The sequence below is a fragment of the Scyliorhinus torazame genome, chromosome 3 (assembly GCF_047496885.1).
Source record: "Scyliorhinus torazame isolate Kashiwa2021f chromosome 3, sScyTor2.1, whole genome shotgun sequence".
NCBI classification, from domain to species: Eukaryota; Metazoa; Chordata; class Chondrichthyes; order Carcharhiniformes; family Scyliorhinidae; genus Scyliorhinus; species Scyliorhinus torazame.
This window is the reverse complement of record NC_092709.1, coordinates 223,314,075-223,340,713: the sequence shown is the minus strand read 5'-3', so window position 1 is coordinate 223,340,713 and position 26,639 is coordinate 223,314,075. Positions and strand designations below refer to the sequence as shown.

At 46.7% G+C, this 26,639-nt stretch overlaps 1 protein-coding gene across 9 annotated transcripts in view; it reads left to right on the top strand.

Moving 5' to 3' along the window:
- Positions 1-8,642: 8,642 nt before the first annotated feature.
- trappc13 (trafficking protein particle complex subunit 13) overlaps positions 8,643-26,639 on the top strand; it is a 148,953-nt gene continuing 130,956 nt past the window's right edge. For 5 of the 9 annotated variants that reach the window (XM_072496923.1, XM_072496919.1, XM_072496918.1 and 2 more), the window contains exon 1: positions 8,643-8,749. In XM_072496923.1, coding sequence (XP_072353024.1) covers positions 8,704-8,749 — 46 coding nt within the window. In that variant the 5' untranslated portion in view covers positions 8,643-8,703. The remainder of the gene's footprint in view (positions 8,750-26,639) is intronic. The other 4 variants (XM_072496925.1, XM_072496924.1, XM_072496922.1 and 1 more) reach the window with 2 other exon arrangements.

Here is a 26,639-nt window from a genome sequence, read left to right as displayed (position 1 = left end):
AGAGAGAGATAAGGAAAGAGAGGATCAAATTTGAAGGTAGGCTAGCCAGTAACATTAGGAATGATAGTAAAAGTTTCTTTAAATACATTAAAAACAAACGGGAGGCAAAAGTTGACATTGGGCCGCTCCAAAATGACGCTGGTAATTTTGTGATGGGAGACATGGAAATAGCCGAGGAACTGAATAAGTACTTTGCGTCAGTCTTCACAGTAGAAGACATGAGTAATATCCCAACAATTCTGGAGAGTCAGGGGACAGAGTTGAATATGGTAGCCATCACAAAGGAGAAAGTGCTAGAGAAACTAAGAGGTCTAAAAATTGACAAATCTCCGGGCCCAGGTGGGCTACATCCTAGAGTTCTAAAGGAGATAGCTGAAGAAATAGTGGAGGCGTTGGTGATGATGTTTCAACTGTCACTGGAGTCAGGGAAAGTACCAGAGGATTGGAAAATCGCTGTTCTAACCCCACTGTTCAAGAAGGGAACAAGGAAAAAGATGGACAATTATAGGCCAATTAGCCTAACCTCGGTTGTTGGCAAGATTCTAGAATCCATTGTTAAGGATGAGATTTCTAAATTCTTGGAAGTGCAGGGTCGGATTAGAACAAGTCAGCATGGATTTAGTAAGGGGAGGTCGTGCCTGACAAACCTGTTAGAGTTCTTTGAAGAGATAACAAATAGGTTAGACCAAGGAGAGCCAATGGATGTTATCTATCTTGACTTCCAAAAGGCCTTTGATAAGGTGCCTCATGGGAGACTGCTGAGTAAAGTAAGGGCCCATGGTATTCGAGGCAAGGCACTAACATGGATTGACGATCGGCTGTCAGGCAGAAGGCAGAGAGTTGGGATAAAAGGTTCTTTTTCGGAATGGCAACCGGTGACGAGTGGTGTCCCGCAGGGTTCAGTGTTGGGACCACAGCTGTTCTCTTTATATATTAACGATCTAGATAATGGGACTGAGGGCATTCTGGCTAAGTTTGCCGATGATACGAAGATAGGTGGAGGGGCAGGTAGTATGGAGGAGGTGGGGAGGCTTCAGAAAGATTTAGACAGTTTAGGAGAGTGGTCCAAGAAATGGCTGATGAAATTCAACGTGGGCAAGTGCGAGGTCTTGTAATTTGGAAAAAAGAATAGAGGCGTGGACTATTTTCTAAACGGTGACAAAATTCATAATGCTGAAGTGCAAAGGGACTTGGGAGTCCTAGTCCAGGATTCTCTAAAGGTAAACTTGCAGGTTGAGTCCGTAATTAAGAAAGCAAATGCAATGTTGTCATTCATCTCAAGAGGCTTGGAATATAAAAGCAGGGATGTACTTCTGAAGCTTTATAAAGCATTAGTTAGGCCCCATTTAGAATACTGTGAGCAATTTTGGGCCCCACACCTCAGGAAGGACATACTGGCACTGGAGCGGGTCCAGCGGAGATTCACACGGATGATCCCAGGAATGGTAGGCCTAACATACGATGAATGTCTGAGGATCCTGGGATTATATTCATTGGAGTTTAGGAGGTTGAGGGGAGATCTAATAGAAACTTACAAGATAATGAATGGCTTAGATAGGGTGGATGTAGGGAAGTTGTTTCCATTAGCAGGGGAGACTAGGACCCGGGGGCACAGCCTTAGAATAAAAGGGAGTCACTTTAGAACAGAGATGAGGAGAAATGTCTTCAGCCAGAGAGTGGTGGGTATGTGGAATTCATTGCCACCGAGGGCGGTGGAGGCCGGGACATTGAGTGTCTTTAAGACAGAAGTTGATAAATTCTTGATTTCTCGAGGAATTAAGGGCTATGGAGAGAGAGCGGGTAAATGGAGTTGAAATCAGCCATGATTGAATGGTGGAGTGGACTCGATGGGCCGAATGGCCTTACTTCCACTCCTATGTCTTATGGTATTAAGGTAGCGAGGAAGGATCTAAAGAGAGAGCTAAGATGAGCAAGGAGGGGACATGAGAAGTACTTGGCAGGTAGGATCAAGGAAAACCCAAAAGCTTTCTATAGGTATGTCAGGAATAAAAGAATGACTAGGGAAAGAGTAGGACCAGTCAAGGACAGGGATGGGAAGTTGTGTGTGGAGTCTGAAGAGATAGGCGAGATACTAAATGAATATTTTTTGTCAGTATTCACTCAGGAAAAAGATAATGTTGTGGAGGAGAATGCTGAGATCCAGGCTATTAGAATAGATGGCATTGAGGTTCGTAGGGAAGAGGTGTTGGCAATTCTGGACAGGCTGAAAATAGATAAGTCCCCGGGGCCTGATGGGATTTATCCTAGGATTCTCTGGGAAGCCAGGGAAGAGATTGCTGGGCCTTTGGCTTTGATTTTTATGTCATCATTGGCTACAGGAATAGTGCCAGAGGACTGGAGGATAGCAAATGTGGTCCCTTTGTTCAAGAAGGGGAGTAGAGACAACCCCGGCAACTATAGACCGGTGAGCCTCACGTCTGTTGTGGGTAAAGTCTTGGAGGGGATTATAAGAGACAAGATTTATAATCATCTAGATAGGAATAATATGATCAGGGATAGTCAGCATGGCTTTGTGAAGGGTAGGTCATGCCTCACAAACCTTATCGAGTTCTTTGAGAAGGTGACTGAACAGGTAGACGAGGGTAGAGCAGTTGATGTGGTGTATATGGATTTCAGTAAAGCGTTTGATAAGGTTCCCCATGGTAGGCTATTGCAGAAAATACGGAGGCTGGGGATTGAGGGTGATTTAGAGATGTGGATCAGAAATTGGCTAGCTGAAAGAAGACAGAGGGTGGTGGTTGATGGGAAATGTTCAGAATGGAGTTCAGTTACAAGTGGCGTACCACAAGGATCTGTTCTGGAGCCGTTGCTGTTTGTCATTTTTATCAATGACCTAGAGGAGGGCGCAGAAAGGTGGGTGAGTAAATTTGCAGACGACACTAAAGTCGGTGGTGTTGTCGACAGTGCGGAAGGATGTAGCAGGTTACAGAGGGACATAGATAAGCTGCAGAGCTGGGCTGAGAGGTGGCAAATGGAGTTTAATGTAGAGAAGTGTGAGGTGATTCACTTTGGAAGGAATAACAGGAATGCGGAATATTTGGCTAATGGTAAAGTTCTTGGAAGCGTGGATGAGCAGAGGGATCTAGGTGTCCATGTACATAGATCCCTGAAAGTTGCCACCCAGGTTGATAGGGTTGTGAAGAAGGCTTACGGAGTGTTGGCCTTTATTGGTAGAGGGATTGAGTTCCGGAGTCATGAGGTCATGTTGCAGCCGTACAAAACTCTGGTACGGCCGCATTTGGAGTATTGCGTACAATTCTGGTCACCGCATTATAGGAAGGATGTGGAAGCTTTGGAGCGGGTGCAGAGGAGATTTACCAGGATGTTGTCTGGTATGGAGGGAAAATCTTATGAGGAAAGGCTGATGGACTTGAGGTTGTTTTCATTAGAGAGAAGAAGGTTAAGAGGAGACTTAATAGAGGCATACAAAATGATCAGGGGTTAGATAGGGTGGACAGTGAGAGCCTTCTCCCGCGGATGGAAATGGCTAGCACGAGGGGACATAGCTTTAAACTGAGGGGTAATAGATATAGGACAGAGGTCAGAGGTAGGTTCTTTACACAAAGAGTGGTGAGGCCGTGGAATGCCCTACCTGCAACAGGAGTGAACTCGCCAACATTGAGGGCATTTAAAAGCTTATTGGATAAGCATATGGATGATAATGGCATAGTGGAGGTTAGATGGCTTTTGTTTCGGTGCAACATCATGGGCCGAAGGGCCTGTACTGCGCTGTATCGTTCTATGTTCTATGTTCTATGTACCCGAACAGGCGCCGGAGTGTGGCGACTAGGGGATTTTCGCAGTAACCTCATTGCAGTGTTAATGTAAGCCTACTTGTGACATTAATAAAGATTATTATGACTATTATTATAACTTCTGCTCAGCTAAAAATCAATCAAACTATCTCACACAAATATTCTGTCAACCCATTCGCCCAGTTCCTAGTGGCCTACATTGACTTCCAGCCTCAATCCCAATGCCTCAAATCTGCCATTCTCACCTGTGGTTGTAAATTCTTGGCCTCACCCTTCTCCATCCTTGTGATGTCTAGTCATTACCCTCAGCCTGAATTGCGTATTCTTTTGACCCATGTTCTCTTGTTACTCCAGGATTACCAAAAAAAATCATCAATGCATAGCTAAGAGGTACTTGGAGACCAACGACAACGGGGAGGTCCGAGTGGGGATGGTATGGGAGGCACTGAAGGTGGTGGAGAGGGGAGAGCTGATCTCCATTAGGGCCCACAAGGAGAGGAGGGAGTGGGGTGAGAGGGAGAGGCTGGTGGGGGAGATGGTGAGGGTAGACAGGAGGTATGCGGAGGAGCCCGAGGAAGGATTGCGGAGGAGCCCGAGGAAGGATTGTTGAGGAAGAGGCGTAGCCTCCAGGCCGAATTCGACCTGGTGACCACCAGGAAGGCGGAGGTGCAGTGGAGGAAGGCCCAGGGGGCGGTCTACGAGTATGGGGAAAAGGCAAGCCGGATGCTGGCGCATCAGCTTCGGGAGCGGGATGCAGCTAGGGAGATCGGGAGAGTTAAGGACAGGGGAGGGAGTTGGCATCAATGGAGTCTTCAGGGACTTCTACGAGGAATTGTACCGATCCGAGCCGCCACGGGAGGAGGGAGGGATGGGCTGCTTCCTAGACCAATTGAGGTTTGCAAAGGTGGAAGAGGGACTGGTGGCGGGATTGGGAGCCCCGATTGGGCTGGAGGAGCTGATCAAAGGGATAGGAAGCATGCAGGCGTGGGAAGGCACCGTGGCTGGCCGGTTTCCCGGTTGAATTTTATACAAAATATATGGACCTGTTGGGCCTGTTGTTAGTTAGGACCTTCAATGAGGCAAGGGAGGGGGTTTGCCCCCGACGATGTCCCGGGCACTGATCTCCTTGATCCTGAAGTGGGTCAAGGATCCCCTGCAGTGTGGGTCTTACAGACCGATTTCCTTGCTAAATGTAGATGCCAAGGTGCTGATGAAGGTCTTAGCCACGAGGATTGAGGATTGTGTGCCGCAGATCATTCATGAAGACCAGACGGGGTTTGTGAAGGGGAGACAGTTGTACGCGAATGTTCGGAGGCTTTTGAACGTTATCATGATGCCGGCGAGGGAGGGGGAGGCGGAGATAGTGGTGGCGATGGACGCTGAGAAAGCTTTCGGTAGCGTAGAGTGGGGGTACCTGTGGGAGATGCTGAAGAGGTTTGGGTTTGGGGAGGGGTTTGTCAGGTGGGTTAGGCTGCTGTATGAGGTCCCGATGGCGAGTGTAGCCACAAACAGGAGGAGGTCCGAGTACTTTCGGTTGCACCGAGGGACGAGACAGTGGTGTCCTTTATTCCCGCTGCTCTTCGCACTGGCGATCGCACCCCTGGCTATGGCACAGAGAGAGTCGAGGAACTGGAGGGGGTTGGTGTGGCGTGGGGAGGAGCATAGGGTGTCACTTTATGCGGATGACCTGCTGCTGTATGTGCCGGACCCGGTGGGAGGAATGCCGGAGATAATGAGGATTCTTAGGGAATTCGGGGACTTTTCCGGGTACAAGCTCAACATGGGGAAGAGCGAGCTGTTCGTAGTTCATCCAGGGGACCAGGAGAGGGGGATTGGCGAGCTCCCACTAAAAAAGGCGGAGAGGAGCTTCAGGTATTTGGGAGTCCAGGTGGCCAGGAGCTGGGGGGCCCTGCATAGGCTTAATTTTACAAGGTTGGTGGAGCAAATGGAGGAGGAGTTCAAGAGGTGGGACGCGCTGCCGCTGTCCTTGGCGGGTAGTGTGCAGTCAATCAAAATGACGGTGCTCCCAAGGGTTTTGTTCCTCTCCAGTGCCTCCCCGTGTTTATCCCGAAGGCTTTTTTCAGGCGGGTTAACAGGATTAAAATGGGGTTTGTGTGGGCGCGAGGCACTCCGAGGGTGAGAAGGGTGTTCCTGGAGCGAAATAGAGATAGGGTGGGACTGGCGCTGCCCAACCGCTGTGGATACTACTGGGCCGCCAATGCGACGATGGTGCGCAAGTGGGCGATGGAGGGGGAGGGGGCTGCATAGAAGAGGCTGGAGACGGCGTCTTGTGTGGGTACGAGTCTGGGGGCGCTGGCAACGGCGCCGCTGCCGCTCCCTCCAAGGAGGTATACCATGAGCCCGGTGGTGGTGGCTGCCCTCAAAATTTGGGGGCAGTGGAGGCGGCACAGGGGGGAAGTGGGGGCCTCGGCGGGGATCCCATTACGGGGGAACCACCGGTTCGCCCCGGGAAGAACAGGTGGAGGGTTTGCGGGGTGGCACAGGGCAGGGATACGAAAGTTGGGGGACCTGTTTGTGGACGGGATGTTCGCGGGCCTGGGTGAGCTGGAGGAGAAGTACGGGCTCCCCCCGGGGAACACCTTCAGGTACTAACAGGTAAGGGCGTTTGCCAGATGGCAGGTGGTGGAATTCCCGCGGCTACGGCCACACACAGTACAGGACAGGGTGCTGTCGGGGGGGTGGGTGGGAGTGGGGAAGATCTCGGAAACTTACCAGGTGATGCAGGAGGAGGAGGAGGCCTCGGTGGTGGAGGTAAAAGGTAAGTGGGAGGAGGAGTTGGGAGAGGAAATTGAGGAAGGGACGTGGGCAGATGCCCTGCGGAGGGTGAACTCTTCCTCATCGTGCGCGAGGCTCAGCCTCATACAGTTTAAGGTGCTGCACAGGGCACACATGATCGGGACAAGGATGAGTCGGTTTTTTGGGGGTGAGGCCAGGTGTGTTATGTGCTCAGGGAGCCCAGAAAACCAAACCCATATGTTCTGGGCATGCCCAGCGGTGGAGGAATTTTGGAAGGGCGTAGCGAGGACGGTGTTGAGGGTGGTAGGATCCAGGGTCAAACCGGGCTGGGGGCTCGCAATATTTGGGGTTGCAGGGGAGCCGGGAGTGCAGGAGGCGAAAGAGGCCTGTATTCTGGCCTTTCTGTCCCTGGTAGCCCGGCGAAGGATTCTTCTTCAGTGGAAGGATGCGAGGCCCCCAAGCATGGAATCCTGGATCAACGATATGGCGGGGTTTATTAAGTTGGAGAGGGTGAAATTCACCTTGAGAGGGTCGGTACAAGGGTTCTTTAGGTGGTGGCAACCGTTCTTAGACTTCCCGGCAGCGAGGTAGACGCTGGTCAATGGCAACAGCAACTCGGGGGGTTGCGCGGGGGGGGGGGGCGTCTGAGGGGGTGTATATACTTGTTGTATTAAGTCGGGGTGATAATGCTAATTTATTATTTATGTACGGGGGGGGGGGGGGGGGGGGGGTGTGGAGGGTTGTTTTTCTGGACTGTGTTTTGTACTTAACCCTGTTGGGTTTCTTTTTCATTTTGTTACTGATATTTTATGAAAACCTTTAATAAAAATTATTTTTAAAAAATAAAAAAATTGATGTGCAGGACACTGGACACCTTGCGGTTCCCAACAGTCGCAGAAAGCACAGACATTGCAAGTTTCCTCTACAAATACCCGGGCACAGAGCCAGAGGTCCACCCCCTCCCTCCCCGCAGTGGGCAGTCTTGACTTTAACCAAAGTCCTTCTGGAAATCCTGCTCCTCCTTTAAAACACAATTCTTTGACCAAACCTCAAATCATTCCTGATACTCTTCCTTGACCGAGTCTATTTTTCTATTTCGCCTCTGTGAAACATGATACATTAAAGGTGTTGTAGCGATATAAAGGTTTAGGTATTTAGTATAATTTAAGGAATGTGATTTCAGTGGGTGGTATAGCTGATGTTTTGTGTATTTCATTTGTATGTCATGATTTTACTGGAAATAATCAAAGTTCTTGTATTTTTCTTTTAAAATCATTGTATTATTTATTAAAGGCTGTGCTTTGTAATTTTCTATGGCACATGTAAAAAGGTTCGAAATGAAGGAAAAATAGAAAATACTGGACAATCTCTGAGATTGTAATTTGCTTTTAAAATTAAGTAATTTTACCCGGGTTCAAATCCCGGCTCTGGGTCACTGTCCGTGTGGAGTTTGCACATTCTCCCCATATCTGCGTGGGTTTCACCCCCACAACCCAGGGGCAGCACGGTAGCATTGTGGATAGCACAATTGCTTCACAGCTCCAAGGTCCCAGGTTCGATTCTGACTTGGGTCACTGTCTGTGCGGAGTCTGCACGTCCTCCCCGTGTGTGCGTGGGTTTCCTCCGGGTGCTCCGGTTTCCTCCCACAGTCCAAAGATGTGCAGGTTAGGTGGATTGGCCATGATAAATTGCCCTTAGTGTTGGGTGGGGTTACTGGGTTATGGGAATAGGGTGGGGTTATGGGAATAGGGTGGAGGTGTTGATCTTGGGTAGGGTGCTCTTTCCAAGAGCCGGTGCAGACTCGATAGGCCGAATGGCCTCCTTCTGCACTGTAAATTCTATGAAATCTATAACCCAAACGATATGTTGGTAAGGTGCATTGGCCACGTTAAATTGCTCAATTAAAAAAAAAATTGAGTACTCGAAATTTAAAAAAAAATAAAAAAGCCCCAAAGGAAACATAAAAAGTACGTTTTTAAAAGCTTTAAATTTACACTCGGGAGAAGCGTTGCCCGTTTGTTTTTCTTTCTGGGTGATGGGTGAGGTTTACACCAGGGCCTTGGAACCCAGAGCAATATGTGTTTCGAGATCGTTCGCACTGATTTATTTTGATTCATATCGGGGCCCGTAGGGCGGTTGGCGCATGCGGCCTGGGAGTTGAGCGGTGAAGATGGACGTGAATCAGCCCAAACAGGAGCATCTGCTGGCGCTGAAAGGTAGGGAGAGGAACTGAGTGGAGCCGCCGCCGGCCGGCCCGGAGCCCTGTGGGTGTCCGAGGGGAGGCGGCTCTCTCTTTGGGTTCACCTTTCAGTTCTCCATGGGTTTTGGAGGCTGCGCTCCGGCCCGTTGTGGACAGTGAGAGGATGTTTACAGATACACACACAACTGCCTCCCTCCCTCACCTGAAACCCCAAAGTCCTCATTCCCCGAGCCGGCACACCCTTTCCCGTGAGAGTCACTCAGCTGTGGGTGTGGAGGGCCATTCAATTCATTTACTTACTGCGGACGCGGAGCTTTCCCCGCGGATTCCCGTTGCTACGGGGGGTTCTGATGAGTTGCTGCTTTACTGTGAATCCGGCGTTGATTGTTGCTGACGTTAGGTGCTCAAAGTCGGTGCCATTTTCCAGGATTGGCAGCATACTGACAGTGTGGGGGGGCACGGTGGTTAGCACTGCTGCCTCACAGCCTCGGGGATCCAGGTTCAATTCCCAGCTTGGGTCACTGTGTGGAGTCTGCACATTATTATTAATAATAATCTTTATTATTGTCATGATGTGGAGATGCCGGCGTTGGACCGGGGTAAGCACAGTATGAAGTCTTACAAAGAACATTACAATGCAGTACAGGCCCTTCGGCCCTCGATGTTGCGCCGACCTGTGAAACCACTCTAAAGCCCATCTACACTATTTCCTTATCGTCCATATGTCTAGAACATTACAGAGCAGTACAGGTGTTTCAAATCACTAGCTTTTGGAGCACTGCTCCTTCCTCAGGTGAACGACTACATAATGACTTCAATAAGTTCCATCCCACCATTGGACTCACCATGGACTACTCTCCAAAATCGGTTGCATTCTTGGACACAATCATCTCCATCAAGGAATGCCACCTCCGCACTTTGCTTTACCGCAAGCCCACACATAACCTCACCATGCTCCACTTCTCCATCCTAAACTCATGAAAGAAGCCATCTCCAATGGACAAGCCCTCCGTATACACAGGATCTGCTCAGATGAGGAGGAGCGTAACAGACATCACAGACGCTGAAAGATGCCCTTGTACGAATGGGATATGGCACTCGACTCACCGATCGACAGTTCGAACGCGCCACAGCAAAAAAATGCACTGACCTCCTCAGAAGACAAACACGGGATACAACCGATAGAGTACCCTTCATCATCCAGTACTTCCCAGAGCAGAGAAACTACGACATCATCTTCGCAGCCTTCAACACGTCATCGATGAAGACGAACATCTTGCTAAGGTCATCCCCACACCTCCACTACTTGCCTTCAAACAACTGCGCAACCTCAAACAAACCATTGTTTGAAGCAACAGCGACCACTGCCATGCCATGGCAATCTCTGCAAGATGTGCCAGATTATCAACATGAGTACCACTATTACGCATGAGAACACCACCCACCAGGTACGCGGAACATACTCGTGCGACTCTGCCAATGTTGTCTACCTCGTACACTGCAGGAAAGAATGTCCCGAAACGTGGTACATTGACGAGACCATGCAGACGCTGCGACAACGGATGAACGGATATCGTGCAATAATCACCAGGCCGGAATGTTCCCTTCCAGTCGGGGAATACTTCAGCAGTCAAGGGCATTCAGCTTCTGATCTTTGGGTAAGCGTTCTCCAAGGCAGCCTTCAGGACGCGCGACAAAGCAGAATCGCCGAACAGAAATTTGTAGCCAAGTTCCGCACACGAGTACGGCCTCAACCGGGATCTTGGATTCATGTCGCATTACATTCACCCCCCACCATCTGGCCTGGGCTTGCGAAATCCTACCAACTGTCCTGGTTTGAGACAATTCACACCTCTTTAACCTGGGGTTCCCCCTCTCTGGCTCTGTAAAGGCTTAATTACCTGCAAATGCCCGCATTCAAAGTATCGTCTTGCATCTTTGACTTTGTCTATATAAATGTTTCTGGAACCTACCTCTTCTTTCACCTGAGGAAGGAGCAGTCCGAAAGCTAGTGATTTGAAACAAACCTGTTGGACTTTAACCTGTTGTTGTAAGACTTCTTACTTTATTATTGTCACATGTAGGCTTACATTAACACTGCAACAAAGTTACTGTGAAAAGCCCCTAGTCGCCACACTCCGGCGCCTGTTCGGGTACACTGAGGGAAAATTCAGAATGTCCGAATTCCCTAAGAGCACGTCTTATGGGACTAGTGGGAAGAAACCAGCGCACCCGAAGGAAACTCATGCAGACACAGGGAGAACGTGCAGACTCTGCACAGACGGTGACCCAAGCCAGGAATCGAACTTGGGACCCTGGAGCTGTGAAGCAACAGTGCTAACCACTGTGCTACCATGCCACCCATTCTCCCTGTGTCTGCGTATGTTTCCTCCGGGTGCTACAGTTCCCTCCCATAACCCAAAGATGTGCAGGTTAGGTGGATTGGCCATGCTAAATTGCCCTTTCGTGTCCAAGGGTGTGCAGGTCAGTTGGGATTATGGGGAGTGGGCCTCAGTAGCGTGCTCTTTCTCAGGGTTGGTGTTGACTCAATGGGCTGAATGGCCTCCTGCACTGTAGGGATTCTATGATCCCCATTAATGAGCATAAGCACAAACTATAAATTTGATTTCACATAATTTAAAGTATTGTTATTTCTAATACGTCATGTTTTCCAAGTTCACATGCATGAGGATTAATTTCACGCTGACTGTATAAACCCAGTTACCTATTTTTGCAACTTCAGCATGGTTCAGAATAGGTTAGTCAGCTTTGCTCTCAAACTTTAATTGAACCTGGGACCTTGCTAATCTGTGCCACACAAGATAAATATTTTGTATTCCATCAATGAACATTATATTGATATTAGATATACACTGAGTTTACAAATGAATTGGTGCCACTGCTCCTAAATTGGAGAATGAATAGTTCTTTATTTGACTCCGATTTTACAGCATGGAAATAGGCCCTTTGGCCCATCTTGTTCTTGCCAGCCATCAAGCCCTTATGTACTCTGATCCCATTTTCCAGCACTTGCCCCATGATCTTATGCTATGGCATTTCAAGCATTCATCTGGATAATTCTTAGATATTGTGAGGGTTCCTGTCGCTACCACCCTTTCAGGCAGAGAGTCCCAGATTCCCACCATCCCCAGGTGAAAATTTGTCCTCTCGCCTCCTCTAAGCCTTCTGCCCATTACCTTAAATCTATACCCCCTGGTTATTGACCACTCCGCTGAGGGAAAAAGTTCCTTCCTATCCACCCTATCAATGCCCCCCTATTTTAATACACCTCAATGAGGTCCCCCCTCAGCCTTCTGTGCTGCAAGGAAATCAACCCCAGCCGATCCAGTCTCTTGATAGTTGAAATGCTCCAGACCAGGCAACATCCTGGTAAACCTGTTTTGCACCCTAAATGTGCCCAAACTAAGGTTCTATATAACTGCAGCATGGCATGCCAATTTTTATACTCCGTGCCCTGACTGATGAAGGCAAGCATGCCTTGTGCCTTCTTGACTGCCTTATCTACCTGCATTGCCACTTTCAGTGATCTGTGGACCTGTACGCCCTGATCTCTGCCTGTCAATACTCCTAAGGGTTCTGCCATGTACGATATAATTCCCACCTGTATTAACCCTTCCAAATTGCATTATCTCCCATTTGACCGAACTAAACGTCATCTGCCATTTCTTCGCCCAGACCTCCAACCGATCTATATCCTGCTGTGTCCTCTGACAATCCTCTTCAATATCCTCAACTCCACCAATCTTTGTGTCATCCGCAAACTTACAAATCAGATCAGCTACATTTTCCTCCAAATCATTTATATATACTACGAACAACAAAGGTGTCAGCACTGATTCGTGCTGAACACCACTGGTCACAGCCTTCCATTCAGAAAAGCATATAGCTAATAAGTCCATTTGTTCCAAATGTGAGTAAATTCTGTCCCTAAGAAGAGGACAGGTTAAGACTTGGTTGTGGTTGTGAATCTGCCAACATTCACTGTAAAGAATGTCCCTTTGGGAACGATTCTATGGTGTAATTTTTTTGGACTGGTGGAAACATTTCAGATTTCTGTCCTGTTTAGGGATGATATCCAATTTTCCTTTTCTATATTTGACTTTTTTTGCTGCATTTCAAGTTGCTGCCGACTACAACGTTTTGGGGTTATACCACTCTTATTTATAGTTGGAAGTTTAGGATAGGTTACTGGGAGTGTGTTGAAACTTGCAAAGGGTTCTTGGGCATCTATCAATGTTTAGAGGGGGGGTTGCCCCTGAACAAAGTTTTGAAAGTCACTCTAATGGGGCTTCTGACAAATGAAGAACAAGATCCTTGCATGAGTCATCAATATGTAGGCAAGGAAGGAACATTACGTTTCTCCTCAAATTGAAATACACAGAAATTATGTTTTTTTAAAACAAAATCCCTACTGGAAGCACAGCAAGTCTGTCAGTATCTGTAAAAGTTAACAGTTATCTCAACTTTTTCAGATGCTGATATTATCTATCTATTTACAGTGTTGACTGTTTTACCTCAAGATATTACGTTTTTCGAAAGAATGGAATTACTTGGTATTCTGTAATTGTTTTAGAACTCTGCCCTGAGGTCATACCTTTACTAGAGATATGAAGGATATTTAAGTATAAAACTATTAATACACATTGCACTATTAATTTGTAATACTCAACAATTCCCTTCATCTCTTCCTGTAAATCAGTAATGAGCAACCTAGGCTAGTGAGTGGGCCACATAAGTGGTCCTCCATTATGTCTGTGGGCCGCATGAGTGAAATTAGGCATTTGTATTAAATATATTTAATATGCCAAATATTTCATAACCAGTTACAAAAGATGATTAAATAAACATTCATATACTAGTAGTAGAACTGTCATCAACTTTAAATGGCAAAGACAAATGAAGTAATCAGGCTTACATTATTAGTGAGATGTCTGGTTGGATACGTCCTCCACAAGTTTTCTTGGATTAGTACTCAGCGATGTGCAGACGCTTCACAATCCAGCATGTTTGATAATTTTCTCTTGGTTTTTTTAACTCAGCAAATAAAACTTCTGCTGACTCAAAGATGCAATCTAACTAATTCGCCATCTGAAAATGGCTTTCCATTTTTTTGCAAGTAACCAAGCAATAGGAAAGCTAGCCAAAGTCACTGCATCATTCTCATTTAATACATGTCTAAGTAACTGCCTCTTTTCATGGCTTCCTTCAGGTTTCACATTGGGCAGAACCTATTGGAAATGTTGCCCTTTGAAGTGGGGGATGACCTATTTCATAACGTCAATTAACATTGTATTTCTTTGGAACTGCTATCACTTTGAAAATTAAGCACAATGGTCCCCCTTTCTGTTGAGTAACCAACTAATGCAGCTCCCAACTCTCTCTTAACATTCTGTCCTTAACACTGATTTTTGTCTTTTTTGCTACTTCTTCCTCTGCATTTTTTGATTTTGCACTTGATTTTCCTTCCTCACCACGCCACTTTAATACAAGAGACATTAGATCGTAGCTAAATGGATAACCGCCAAAGAATCAATAGCAAGAAGCGTGACCTCCCACATGTGCCCTGGCACTGATCACGGTGATCTCCCTGCGCTTGCATATCCAGAATGCTCTGGGTGTCCTGTTTAAATGGCGGGAACACCAGCATTGTGATCCTAGCGTCGACACATGGCAGCGTGATCCCGGATCCAGAATAAACTGGAGTGGCGCGATTCTTCTGCATGGTGGACAATAGTTATCAGGCCGCATTCGGAACCTTGTGGCCCATGGGCTGAAGGTTACCCACCACTCTGTTCCTCTTTATGTCCTCTAGATTGATATTCCAGTGCAGTAATAAAAGATGTTGCATTGTCAAACTTTTTTGCTTGGGCGGCATGGTGTCACAGTGGTTAGCACTGCTTCCTCACAGCTCAAGGGATCCTGGTTCAATTCCGGACTCTGGTAACTGTGCAGTTTGCATGTTCCCCCCATGTCTGCATGGTTTTCCTCTGGGTGCTCCGTTTTGCTCCCACAGTCCAAAGATGTGCAGGTTAGGTGAATTGGCCATGTTAAATTGCCCTCAAGTGTCCAAAAGGTTAGGTAGGATTACAGGGATACGGTGGAGGTTAAGTAGGGTGCTCTTTCTAAGGGCCAGTGCAGACTTGATGGGCCAGATTCCCCCCTCCTGCACTAGGGATTCTATGGTTCTATGAAATTGAATAAAGGTTCTGTTTTGCTGGTTCAATTGGGTGTTAAAATCCCATATTGCTACTCTTCTAAAATGTAGCATTTTTTTCAAAAATATTTTTATTCTCCTTTTTCACATTTTCATCCAAATTTATACTCCCCAACAAACAATCAACAGTAACAAATACAATGGCAATTCCCTGGCCAACAATTCCTTCCTCCCACCAACCCCCAAACAACCCTCAACATTTTAAATACAAACATCAAAGAAAAGGATTCAGGAATCCACCATCCACCCATACATAGTCACCAACGACATATATAGTCCAACCCTCCCCACCATGTTCGATGTCATCCAGTTCTTGAAAGTGGAAATATAGCATTTCTATGATGCCCTGACCAACGTTTCTTCCTCAATAAAAACAGAATTATCCAAGTAATTGATATGTTGGCCTGTTAACGGCTACAGATTTTCATAGCAATCAATTGTAAGAAAGCCTTCAAGAAAGTTTTGAGACATGGAACTCATTATTTTGTTATTTGCAGTAATCATAATTTGTTCATTTCAGCAGTCCACTGCACTTGAGGAAATATAAATTCTCACATGCCTGCTCATCATAGAAACTCTGTATAAAACTTAAGAGTTAATGATGATTACCACTCTACTTTACTTGAATTAGTATGCACAGGGTGTGGAGATGATATCTTTAGGCAGTGTGACTGCTACTTCGGTTAGGGGTCAATTTTCTGTTTATACTATGAAGAGATGATTTGCTTGAACCTTGGAGTAAAACATCCAATCGTGCAATTACAAATCTTGGTGTTCCAAATTTGTATTTAGAGAGAGAATTTTGAATTATATAGTATTCAGAAGAACTGGTGGAGTTAGTGGGAGTGGGAACAATTTGAGGTTATGTATTATAAATACCATGCAAGTGTAGAATTCTTGTGTAGAATGAAAGCACATTTGTTTCAAATTATTGTGTCCCCCCCCACCCCACAATATTTTATTAGTAACACAACTGCCTACTGACTGCACATTGACAGAATAGAGTGTATGCTGATGAGGGCTGCATTGTAATTTATGTAGCAGGAAGCATTGAATAGCTATTTTAGTGAACATAAACGCCAATCGAAATTCCATTTAGAGTAAATGTACCTAATTCCACCAATTGCGACAAATGATCAACTCATTATAAATGTCCATCAAATTATACCTGTCTTTTTAAGGGAAAAAAATGTCTTTTAAAGCCTCCCAACTTCCATCCCGTTTTAGCCAACCTTTTTTCTCTTAAGGCCTTAAATGTAAGGTTGATTCTCAGCTTCACATCGATTTCTTGCAATACTTTGCATGGAAGCCAATCTCTCTGCATTTCAGTATCCCCCAGTTTGCTGTGAATGAGATCCTTTGTGACCATAGTATATTGAACACTGCAGAATAATCAAAAAGGAGTAATCGCCTGCCAAAGCCTCCTTCCATCGCTTGAATTTTTTTTGATTACATTTCCAGGGCTCCATACCTATATACTTGATCATACTTGGTCCCAAGCTCTGGCATACTATGGGGAGGAGGGGGTGGGTGTGTGTAAGTGTAAATACATTTTTAAAAATGGGGATATTCATTGATGATTCCACAGTAGCCCACCATTTGCAATGTAGTCTGTGTCCATATGCCTCAGGAACTGGGCAATATTCAGGCTGGAACTGATAAGTGACAAGTAACATTCGCGCCACGCAAATGCCAAGCACTGACCATCTCTAAAAAAATTGAATCTCACCATCTTCCCATGACATTTAATGGCATTAGCATCACTGAATCCCCCATTGTCAACACTGTTTAGCACAGGGCTAAAGAGCTGGCTTTGAAAACAGACCAAGGTAGGCCAGCAGCACGGTTCAATTCCCGTACCAGCCTCCCCGAACAGGTGCCGGAATGTGGCGACTAGGGGCTTTTCACAGTAACTTCATTTGAAGCCTACTTGTGACAATAAGCGATTTTCATTTCATTTCATTTCTTGGGGGTTATCAAAAGAGAAAATGCTTGAAAATCTCAGCAGGTCTGGGAGCATCTGTAGGGAGAGAAAATAATTAATGGTTCGAGTCCAGATAATTCGCTGTCAGCTTTGACAAAGCTGAGATTTTCCAGCATTTTCTCTTTTGGTTTCAGATTCCAGCATCCACAGTAATTTGCTTTTATTCTGGGGGTTACCACTTGATTGGCACCCCATGCTTCATCTGAAACATTCACTTCCTCCACCACTGAAGCACAGTGGCAGCAGTGTGCAGCATCTCCAAGATGCACTGCAGCAACTCTCAAAGGTTGGTCATAGACAGCATCTTCCAAACCCACTACCTCTCATCTAGAAGGACAAGGGCAACAAGCACAGGAACGCCACTACCTGCAAGTTTCCTTCCACGTTGCACACCATCCTGGCTTGGAAATATGTCACTGTTCCTTTGCTGGTGCTGGGTCAAAATCCTGTAACTCCCTTCTCAACACTGGGTGCGTACCCACACCACAGGGACGGCAGAGGTTCAGGAAGGCAGTGCACCACTACTTCAAGGGAAATTGGGGGTGGGCAATAAATACTGGTCTAGCCAACGCCAGCCACCTCCAAGATATCTGCACTCTAAATCTGGCTTCTTGAGCTTCCCCTATTTGAATTACTTAACCTTTGGTAACTATGCGTTCTGTTGCCAGAGCCTAAGGGGGTGATTCTCCAATATGGGGGCGATTCTCCAATATTGGGCCCAAGAGTTTGTGCCGTCGTGAACGCCATCGCGTTTCACGACGGCGCGAACCGGGCCCGGTGACGTACGATTCTGGCCCCCAAAGTTGGGCCAGCTCAATCCTGCGCATGCGCAGTTGGGCCACGCCATCCTGCGCATGCGCAGGGGACTTCTTTAGCGCGTCGGCCCCGACTCAAGATGGAGTCGGTGTTCAGGGGCTGGCCGTGCCAGAAAGTAGGCCCGGGGGGGGGGGGGGGGGGGGGGGAGGAGAGGAGAGAGAGAGAGAGAGGCCGGCCACCTGATCGGTGGGCCCCGATCGCGGGCCAGACCCCATCGGAGGCCGCCCTGGTGAAGGAGTCCACCCCCAAACTGGCCGCCCCCCGACCGTTCCCGCAGAGTTCCCGCTGGCAGCGACCAGGGGTGAACGGCACCGGCGGGACTCTGTCGTATCGGCGCGGCCGCTCGGGCCATCCAGGCTGGAGAATTGGCAGCCCCGCCGATTCCAGCGGCCCGTAGTCGGCGCCGCGCCGGCGCAAATGGCGCCGATTCTCTGCACCTCGGAGAAATGCGCGCCGGCGTCATGCCGCGATTGCGGCGATTCTCCGGCGCGGGGCTTGGAGAATCGCCCTTCTAATCTCTGGGGTTTTCTCCCCAAGCCCTTCTACCTCTCTCTTCTCCTTTTAAGGTTCTCCTTACACCTATCTGTCCAAATTCCTATGACGACCGTTGGAACAATTCACCATGCAAACGGTGGCATATAAATGCTGGTTATCGATCTCATCATTTCAGTGTTCAGGTTTAACGAATAAGCTGTCTTGCTTTAATTTTGACAAAGCCAGCTAGCAGTTTCATGTTTGCATCTATCTGTTGTGCTTTGTTATAATGTTAGATGTGATCCAACTCTATCTACACCTGCCTGATTCTTTGGGAAGTGTTTGCAAGCTATACGCATTCCATCACCGTGAAAAGAAACAGTTAGAATTACGCTTTTGGTAAATGGCATTGAAATCATTCCCCCTGTGATTAAGCAGTGCCATTATTGCAAATATGGTTAATAGTTGAGACCCCAGCACAGATCCTTGTGGAACACCACAAGTCACCTCCTTCCAATTTGAGTACATGTTCTTCATCCCTACTCCCTCCCTTCAGCTGCCTACCCAATCTCTGGACCAGGTCCATAATTTGCCTTCAATTCCCTCCATGAGCTTTAATTTCATTTTAAAGTCTCTTTGGTGGAACGTTGTCAAATGCCTCTGGAAGTCAATATTAACTACATCCACCCGCTGGATGGGATCAGAGCAAAGTGGGATGAAGAGTTTGGGGAGGGTATGGAGGAGGGGTTCTGATGTGAGGTACTCCGGCGGGTGAACGCCTCCACCTCGTGCGTGAGGTTGGGGCTGATACAGCTGAAGGCGGTATATAGAGCGCACCTCACAAGGGCAAGGATGAGCCGGCTCTTTTATGGGGGAGAAGTTGTGTGTGAGCGTTGCGGGGGGGCGGGCCCGCAAACCACGTTCATATGTTTTGGTCCTGTCCAAAGTTGGAGGATTACTGGAAGGAGGTTTTTAGAGTAATCTCTAAAGTGGTGCATGTGAAGCTGGACCCGGGCCCCCAGGAGGCCATATTTGGGTATCGGACCAGCCAGGGTTGGAAACTGATGTGGAGGCAGATGTTGTAGCCTTCGCCTCGTTGTTCGCCCGAAGATGGATCCTTTTAGGGTGGAGATCAACCTTTCCACCCTGTGCTGTGGCGTGGCGGGGGGACCTACTGGAATTCTTGACTCTTGAGAAGGTCAAATTTGAACTGAGGGGAAGGATGGAGGGGTTCTATAATTCATGAGCGTTATTCATTATGCACTTTCAAGAATTGGATTACATCGAACATTAGGGGTGGGGGTTGGGGGGAGAGGGACTGACTGTATGTGTTAATGGTGACTATGTGTGATTCCTGATTCCTTTTTGTTATTTGTTTATGTTAACATGCGGGATGCTGTTTGGGAGTTTGGTGGGAGGATGGGATTGTTGTTATTGACATTGCATTCGTTACTGATTATTGTTTATTGTTGGTGGGTGTAAATTTGGGAGTAAATGTGAAAAAGGAGAATAAAAATATTTTTAAAAAAAATACATCCACAAACATTCTCCTGTTTATTTTAGTTACTTTCTCAAATTGTTCAGTTTAGTTAGACATGACCTAGCCATTATAAATGTCTGTAATCAGCTCAAATTTCTTTCACTATGCCCTCAATGTCTCTGTCCTTAATTAGAGATTCAAATAACTTCCCTATTGCAGATGTTAGACTAACCAATCTCTAATTTCCTGGTTTCGCTCTCACGCCTTTCTTATATAATGAAGCTCCATTTGCATTTTCCAGCCTAAAGGGACAGTTACTGATTGTGGGCACTTTGGAAGATTCTGACTAAAGCTCCTGCGATGCTTCCTTTAAAAGCCCTAGGTTGGAAACCATTCGATCATGGCGATTTGTCAGCCTTTTAGTATCATTATATTTTTTAACTGTTTTCTTGCTTATTTTAAATTTAACATTCCATTCTTTGATTCATTAGTAGTTTTCCTGGGATGTGAGGATAATATTCTCTTCTACTCTGAAGACCAGCACAAGTCTGACATTACCTTATTGTCAATTGCAACATTTCCACTATGTTTTGCTCTTACCTTTTACTATAATTTTAAAAATATATATATTTTTATTCTCCTTTTTCACATTTATCATATTTACAACAACAAATAATTAACAATAACAAATACAGAATCCGTCTTCGGGCAGTCAGCAAGGCGAAGGTTAAGACATCTGCCCCCGCACCTACTTCCAACCCCGGCCGATCCGACACCCCAAATATGGCTTCTAGGGAACCTGATTCAAACCTTTTAATATAATTGTAACAACTATTTGTTTATGTTAATCTTGAAATCACTAGAACATTTTTTTGTGCAGTTTTTGCTTTTTTTGTCTTCCTTTATTTTTCGCCCAGTCCCCTGGATTTTCACTTTGTTACACACCTGTATACGTATCACGCTTGTTATCCATGACAGTTTTAATTGGGTGAATAGAGCTCTTTCCCCTTCAAGAGTCTGAATTATTCCTGCATTAAGCAAAATTCCTTTTTGAACACCTCCCACGATTCATCATAGTTTTATCTGGTAGAAGTTTTGATTATTTGCTGCCATCTGTTTCTGTCCCGTACTGTTAAAGTTAGCCACACCAAAACCTAGAATCATAATAAACTTAAATTTCACCTTTTCAAACTTGACATTGGACTAGATCATATGATCACTGTTATATCCAACAATAAGGGATTATTTATAAATCTCTGGCCCATTATTCATTACTAGTAAGGAATGTCCTCTTGTTGATTTTAGAACACAGTTTTCCGAACAAGCTTGAATGCATTCAAAAAATTCATTACCTTTTTGAGTTAAATTCTCCGCTCTTCCCAACCTTTGTACAGATTAAAGCAATGTATTGAAACAAGTTTTCATCTGCTTCAAGCTCCTCTAAAGTCTGAGATAATACATTTTGCCTCTCTTCATTGTTGCTATCAAAAGGTCTGTAGCCAGCTGCCATTATAGTTTAAGCCCTGTCTGATTCATCACTTCCAACAAGTCTCTGCTGATTGCTTTCACTGTCTTGCTTTAATTTTGACAAAGCCAGCTAGCAGTTTCATGTTTTCATCTATCTAGTACACTTTGTCATAATGTTAGATGTGATCCAACTACATCTGCACCTGCGAATATTGTAAGAGTGCTTTTAATCATTGCTCTCACTTTTCCTTTCCTTTCTAAATATGTAATAATCTGGATTATTTAATTCTCAATTATGACCACCTTATAGCTATATCTCTAATGTTGGTCACCATGTCTTCCATTTTTATTTTATACTGAAACGTAGAAGAGCCAAGATGCCCATAATTAATTTAGTGCAGTGGGGCAAGTAAAGTGAATGCTTTCAATTGGCTTGAGTTTGATCATGAATATGGTCTGTTCAAAGAAAACAGGCAACATCATACCACTGATTTGTTGATACCCAGAAAAATGTAATTTTTAAAATGAACATATCAAATAGGAGTGGAAATAGGCCATTTGACCCCTCGAGCCAGACATGTAGCAGCTGAATTGTACTTTCAATGTGTTTGATATGTTACATATAAGCCTGCATGATGACTGCCAAATGGCATTGCACATTATTTACAATTTTTCAGATATAAAGAGAAAAATATTTGATTTATACTGTGCTTTTTATGATCTCCGGATGTCCAAAGCACAGTACAACTAAAAATGTTGCTATGTAGGAAAGGTGGAAGCCAATTTATGCACAACAAGGTCCCAAAAACAACAGAGAAATGGCCAGCTAATGTTTTTGTTGAGGGATAAACCGGAAGAACTTCCCTATTCTTCTGTGAATAGCGCTGTGGGATCTTTAACATTTAGCTAAGTGTACCTCTTCTGAAAGGCAGCACCTGTGACAATGCAGAGCTCCCTCAATATAGCTATCCCTCACTTAGCAGAATAATGTGTTCCTAAAAAAAGCCATGCAAAACAAAATAAAAATTTTCAATAAGAAGACATGTAATATAGAATCCCTACAGTGCAGATGTAAGCCATTCGGCCCATCGAGTCTGGACCGATCCTTTTTGCACGACCGCACTGCCTAGGCTCAATCCCCTGTCCTATAGCAACTCCACCCTAAGCGGCAATTTAGCATGATCAATGCACCTAACCTGCACATCTTTGGACTGTGGGAGGAAACCGGAATACCCAGAGGAACCCAACGCAGACTGGGGGGGGGGAAACGTGCAAACTGCACACACACAGTCACTCGAGGTCGGAATCAAACCCGGGTCCCAGGTCCCTGGTGCTGTGATGCAGCAGCGCTAACCATTGTGCCGCCCTAATGGTTACATTCCTGACCTGTAATTTTTACTTTAATTTTTTAATTTTTTTAATTCTCCTCCATCTTCACATTTTCTCCCACATTTACATCCATCAACAATAAACAATAATCAGCAAGATATGTCAGTCCCCATAATAACAACAACGATCCCATCTACCCACCAACCCCCAAACCTCAACCCGCATGTTTACATAAACAAATGACAAAAATAAATCAGGGATTACCCGTAGTCACCCTTAATCTTACACAGCTCCCACCCCCCCACCCCAGGTCTCCAGCTCCTCCCGTCCACTGCCTCTTGTACAACTCCTCCCCCTACCCTCGGTTCCTTCCCCCCCCAACTTTCCACCCCGGCTAGACCACTCGGACCCTGTTCTGCCAGGCTCCGATGGCCGCAGCCTCTCCCCCCACCTTACTCTCGTTCACTGGCCGGCACAAACCGGCCAGCGTGGAGGCCCCCGCCCGGGTCCCTTTCCCACTTGCCCGGCCCCAGGAAAGCCCAAAGCTTTTAGCACACAAACCCCGCATATCCACCTACACCCCAAAGAACTCTCATTTTGAGTGAAAGTCCCGTCCCTTCCCTTGTCCAAATATATACCACCTTGGCTCCTTTAATCTCTACACCCGCGCGCAGTGATACAAAAAAGAAGAAAATACAGTCATGAGGTTACATCGGCACATGGCCATTCCTCAATTTGTCAGTTCTGCCACAGTCCTTCTGCTTTCGCAAACTCCTCCGCTGCTTCCGCCGTTCCAAAATAAAAGTCCCTGAGCTTGTAAGTCACCCTCAGCTTTGCTGGATATACTATGCCGCACCGCACCTTGCTAATGTACAGTGCCCTCTTCACCCGGTTGAAGGCAGCCCGCCTCCTTGCCAGCTCCACCGTAAAGTCCTGGTATACACGTATACCAGCTCCAGCCCACTGCACCACCCGCTTCTGCTTGGCCCAGCTCAGGACCTTCTCCTTCACCCTGTACCTACGGAAGCACAGAGTCACTGCCCTTGGCGGCTCACTCGCCTTTGGTACAGGCCTCCACGACCGATGAGCCCGATCCAGTTCATATCGGGAGGGGTCCTCCCCCTCCCCCAGTAGTTTTGCCAGCATCGCCGCAAAATACTCAGTCGGCTTCGGTCCTCCAACTCCTTCGGGCAGCCCCACAATCCTCAAGTTCTGTCGCCTGGATCTATTTTCCAGGTCTTCCATTTTTCCTCGCAGATCCTTGTTAGTATCCATCACCTTCCGCATCTCTTTCCCCATCGAGGCAAGTTGATCACCGTGCTGCAATAACGTCTCCTCCACTTCCTTAAGAAATAACCCTTGGTTATTTCTTCAGCCGTAAGCAGTGCGGCCTTCCCTGGTGCTCCAGCCTCCATTTTTCCTGGTGACCCCGCGGTGACCTTTCCACTCCCCGACGGACCTCTCCAGCTGGTTTTTTTTCGGCCGTTTTTTTGCTCACCCTCGACATTTTTCTTTGGGTTTTTGTTCCCTCCTGTGTCTTCTCAGTGCCTCCTCCGTGCCTTCTCCCTGCTTCTGCCGACTCCGTGGAACCTGGGACCGGGCTTAAAGCCCCGAAATTGCCGTTCCCGAGCGGGGGCTCTCCATTGTGCGGCCGCCTTCCGCCGTCACCGGAAGTCGGCGACCTGTAATTTTTACATTCAACACCTGTTGGCTACCTTGAACCTAACTGACCCAAAAGATTCTCTTACCAACACTTGACATACTAATTATTTTGACTTCCCTCCCGCTGCCCACTTTCACCTCCCGCTTACCCTCCCTCACAATGAGGCAGTGAGTGCTTGTTTGGGAAAGGAGGCGGCAAGTGGGATATCAGTGGAGGGAAGTTACGGTTTGTTTTTGTAAGACCTGAGCATGCAAAGTAGCTATGTTAAAATAAAAATGGAGTCTTTATTGAAGGGGTTGGGTTACATTGTATTGTTACAAGGGGGGGAGGGGGGGGAAATGTTCTGCTGACGAGGGAGGGACTTGTGCTGAGGGACAGAGAGGAGGTTGGGGGCGGAGGCTGCCTGGGGGCAGGCCGTTTGAAGCACGGAGCACGGGCTGGAGGCGGGCCCAAAAAAGGGGATGGCTGATCGGCGAGGGGGGGGGGGGGGGGGGGCAATGAGCACCCCCCCCCCCCCCCCAAACTAGGCTGATCACCTGGAATGATCGAGGGCTAAATGGGCTAGTCAAGAGAGCACGCGTGTTCGCGCATCTGTGATCTAATGGTTTGAATGAGATTAATGAATCCTGCTTGTCTCCAACTACTGTGGGCAGCTCGGTAGCATTGTGGATAGCACAATTGCTTCACAGCTCCAGGGTCCCAGGTTCGATTCAGGCTTGGGTCACTGTCTGTGCGGAGTCTGCACATCCTCCCCGTGTGTGCGTGGGTTTCCTCCGGGTGCTCTGGTTTCCTCCCACAGTCCAAAGATGTGCAGGTTAGGTGGATTGGCCATGATAAATTGCCCTTAGTGTTACATAGAACATAGAACGATACAGCGCAGTACAGGCCCTTCGGCCCACGATGTTGCACCGAAACAAAAGCCATCTAACCTACACTATGCCATTATCATCCATATGTTTATCCAATAAACTTTTAAATGCCCTCAATGTTGGCGAGTTCACTACTGTTGCAGGTAGGACATTCCACGGCCTCACTACTCTTTGCGTAAAGAACCTACCTCTGACCTCTGTCCTATATCTATTACCCCTCAGTTTAAAGCTATGTCCCCTCGTGCCAGCCATTTCCATCCGCGGGAGAAGGCTCTCACTGTCCACCCTATCTAACCCCCTGATCATTTTGTATGCCTCTATTAAGTCTCCTCTTAACCTTCTTCTCTCCAACGAAAACAACCTCAAGTCCATCAGTCTTTCCTCATAAGATTTTCCCTCCATACCAGGCAACATCCTGGTAAATCTCCTCTGCACCCGCTCCAAAGCCTCCACGTCCTTCCTATAATGCGGTGACCAGAACTGTACGCAATACTCCAAATGCAGCCGTACCAGAGTTTTGTACAGCTGCAACATGACCTCCTGACTCCGGAACTCAATCCCTCTACCAATAAAGGCCAACACTCCATAGGCCTTCTTCACAACCCTATCAACCTGGGTGGCAACTTTCAGGGATCTATGTATATGGACACCTAGATCCCTCTGCTCATCCACACTTTCAAGAACTTTACCATTAGCCAAATATTCCGCATTCCTGTTATTCCTTCCAAAGTGAATCACCTCACACTTCTCTACATTAAACTCCATTTGCCACCTCTCAGCCCAGCTCTGCAGCTTATCTATATCCCTCTGTAACCCGCTATATCCTTCCACACTGTCGACAACACCACCGACTTTAGTATCGTCTGCAAATTTACTCACCCACCCTTCTGCACCTTCCTCTAGGTCATTGATAAAAATGACAAACAGCAACGGCCCCAGAACAGATCCTTGTGGTACTCCACTTGTGACTGTACTCCTTTCTGAACATTTCCCATCAACCACCACCCTCTGCCTTCTTTCAGCTAGCCAATTTCTGATCCACATCTCTAAATCACCCTCAATCCCCAGCCTCCATATTTTCTGCAATAGCCTACCGTGGGGAACCTTATCAAACGCTTTACTGAAATCCATATACACCATATCAACTGCTCTACCCTCGTCTACCTGTTCAGTCACCTTCTCAAAGAACTCGATAAGGTTTGTGAGGCATCACCTACCCTTCACAAAGCCATGCTGACTATCCCTGATCATATTATTCCTATCTAGATGATTATAAATCTTGTCTCTTCTTATCCCCTCCAAGACTTTACCCACTACAAACGTGAGGCCCACCGGTCTATAGTTGCAGGGGTTGTCTCTGCTCCCCTTTGTGAACAAAGGGACCACATTTGCTAACCTCCAGTCCTCTGGCACTATTCCTGTAGCTAATGATGACATAAAAATCAAAATGTGGAGATGCCGGCGTTGGACTGGGGTGAGCACAGTACGAAGTCTTACAACACCAGGTTAAAGTCCAACAGGTTTGTTTCGATGTCACTAGCTTTCGGAGCGCTGCTCCTTCCTCAGGTGAATGCAGAGGTCTGTTCCAG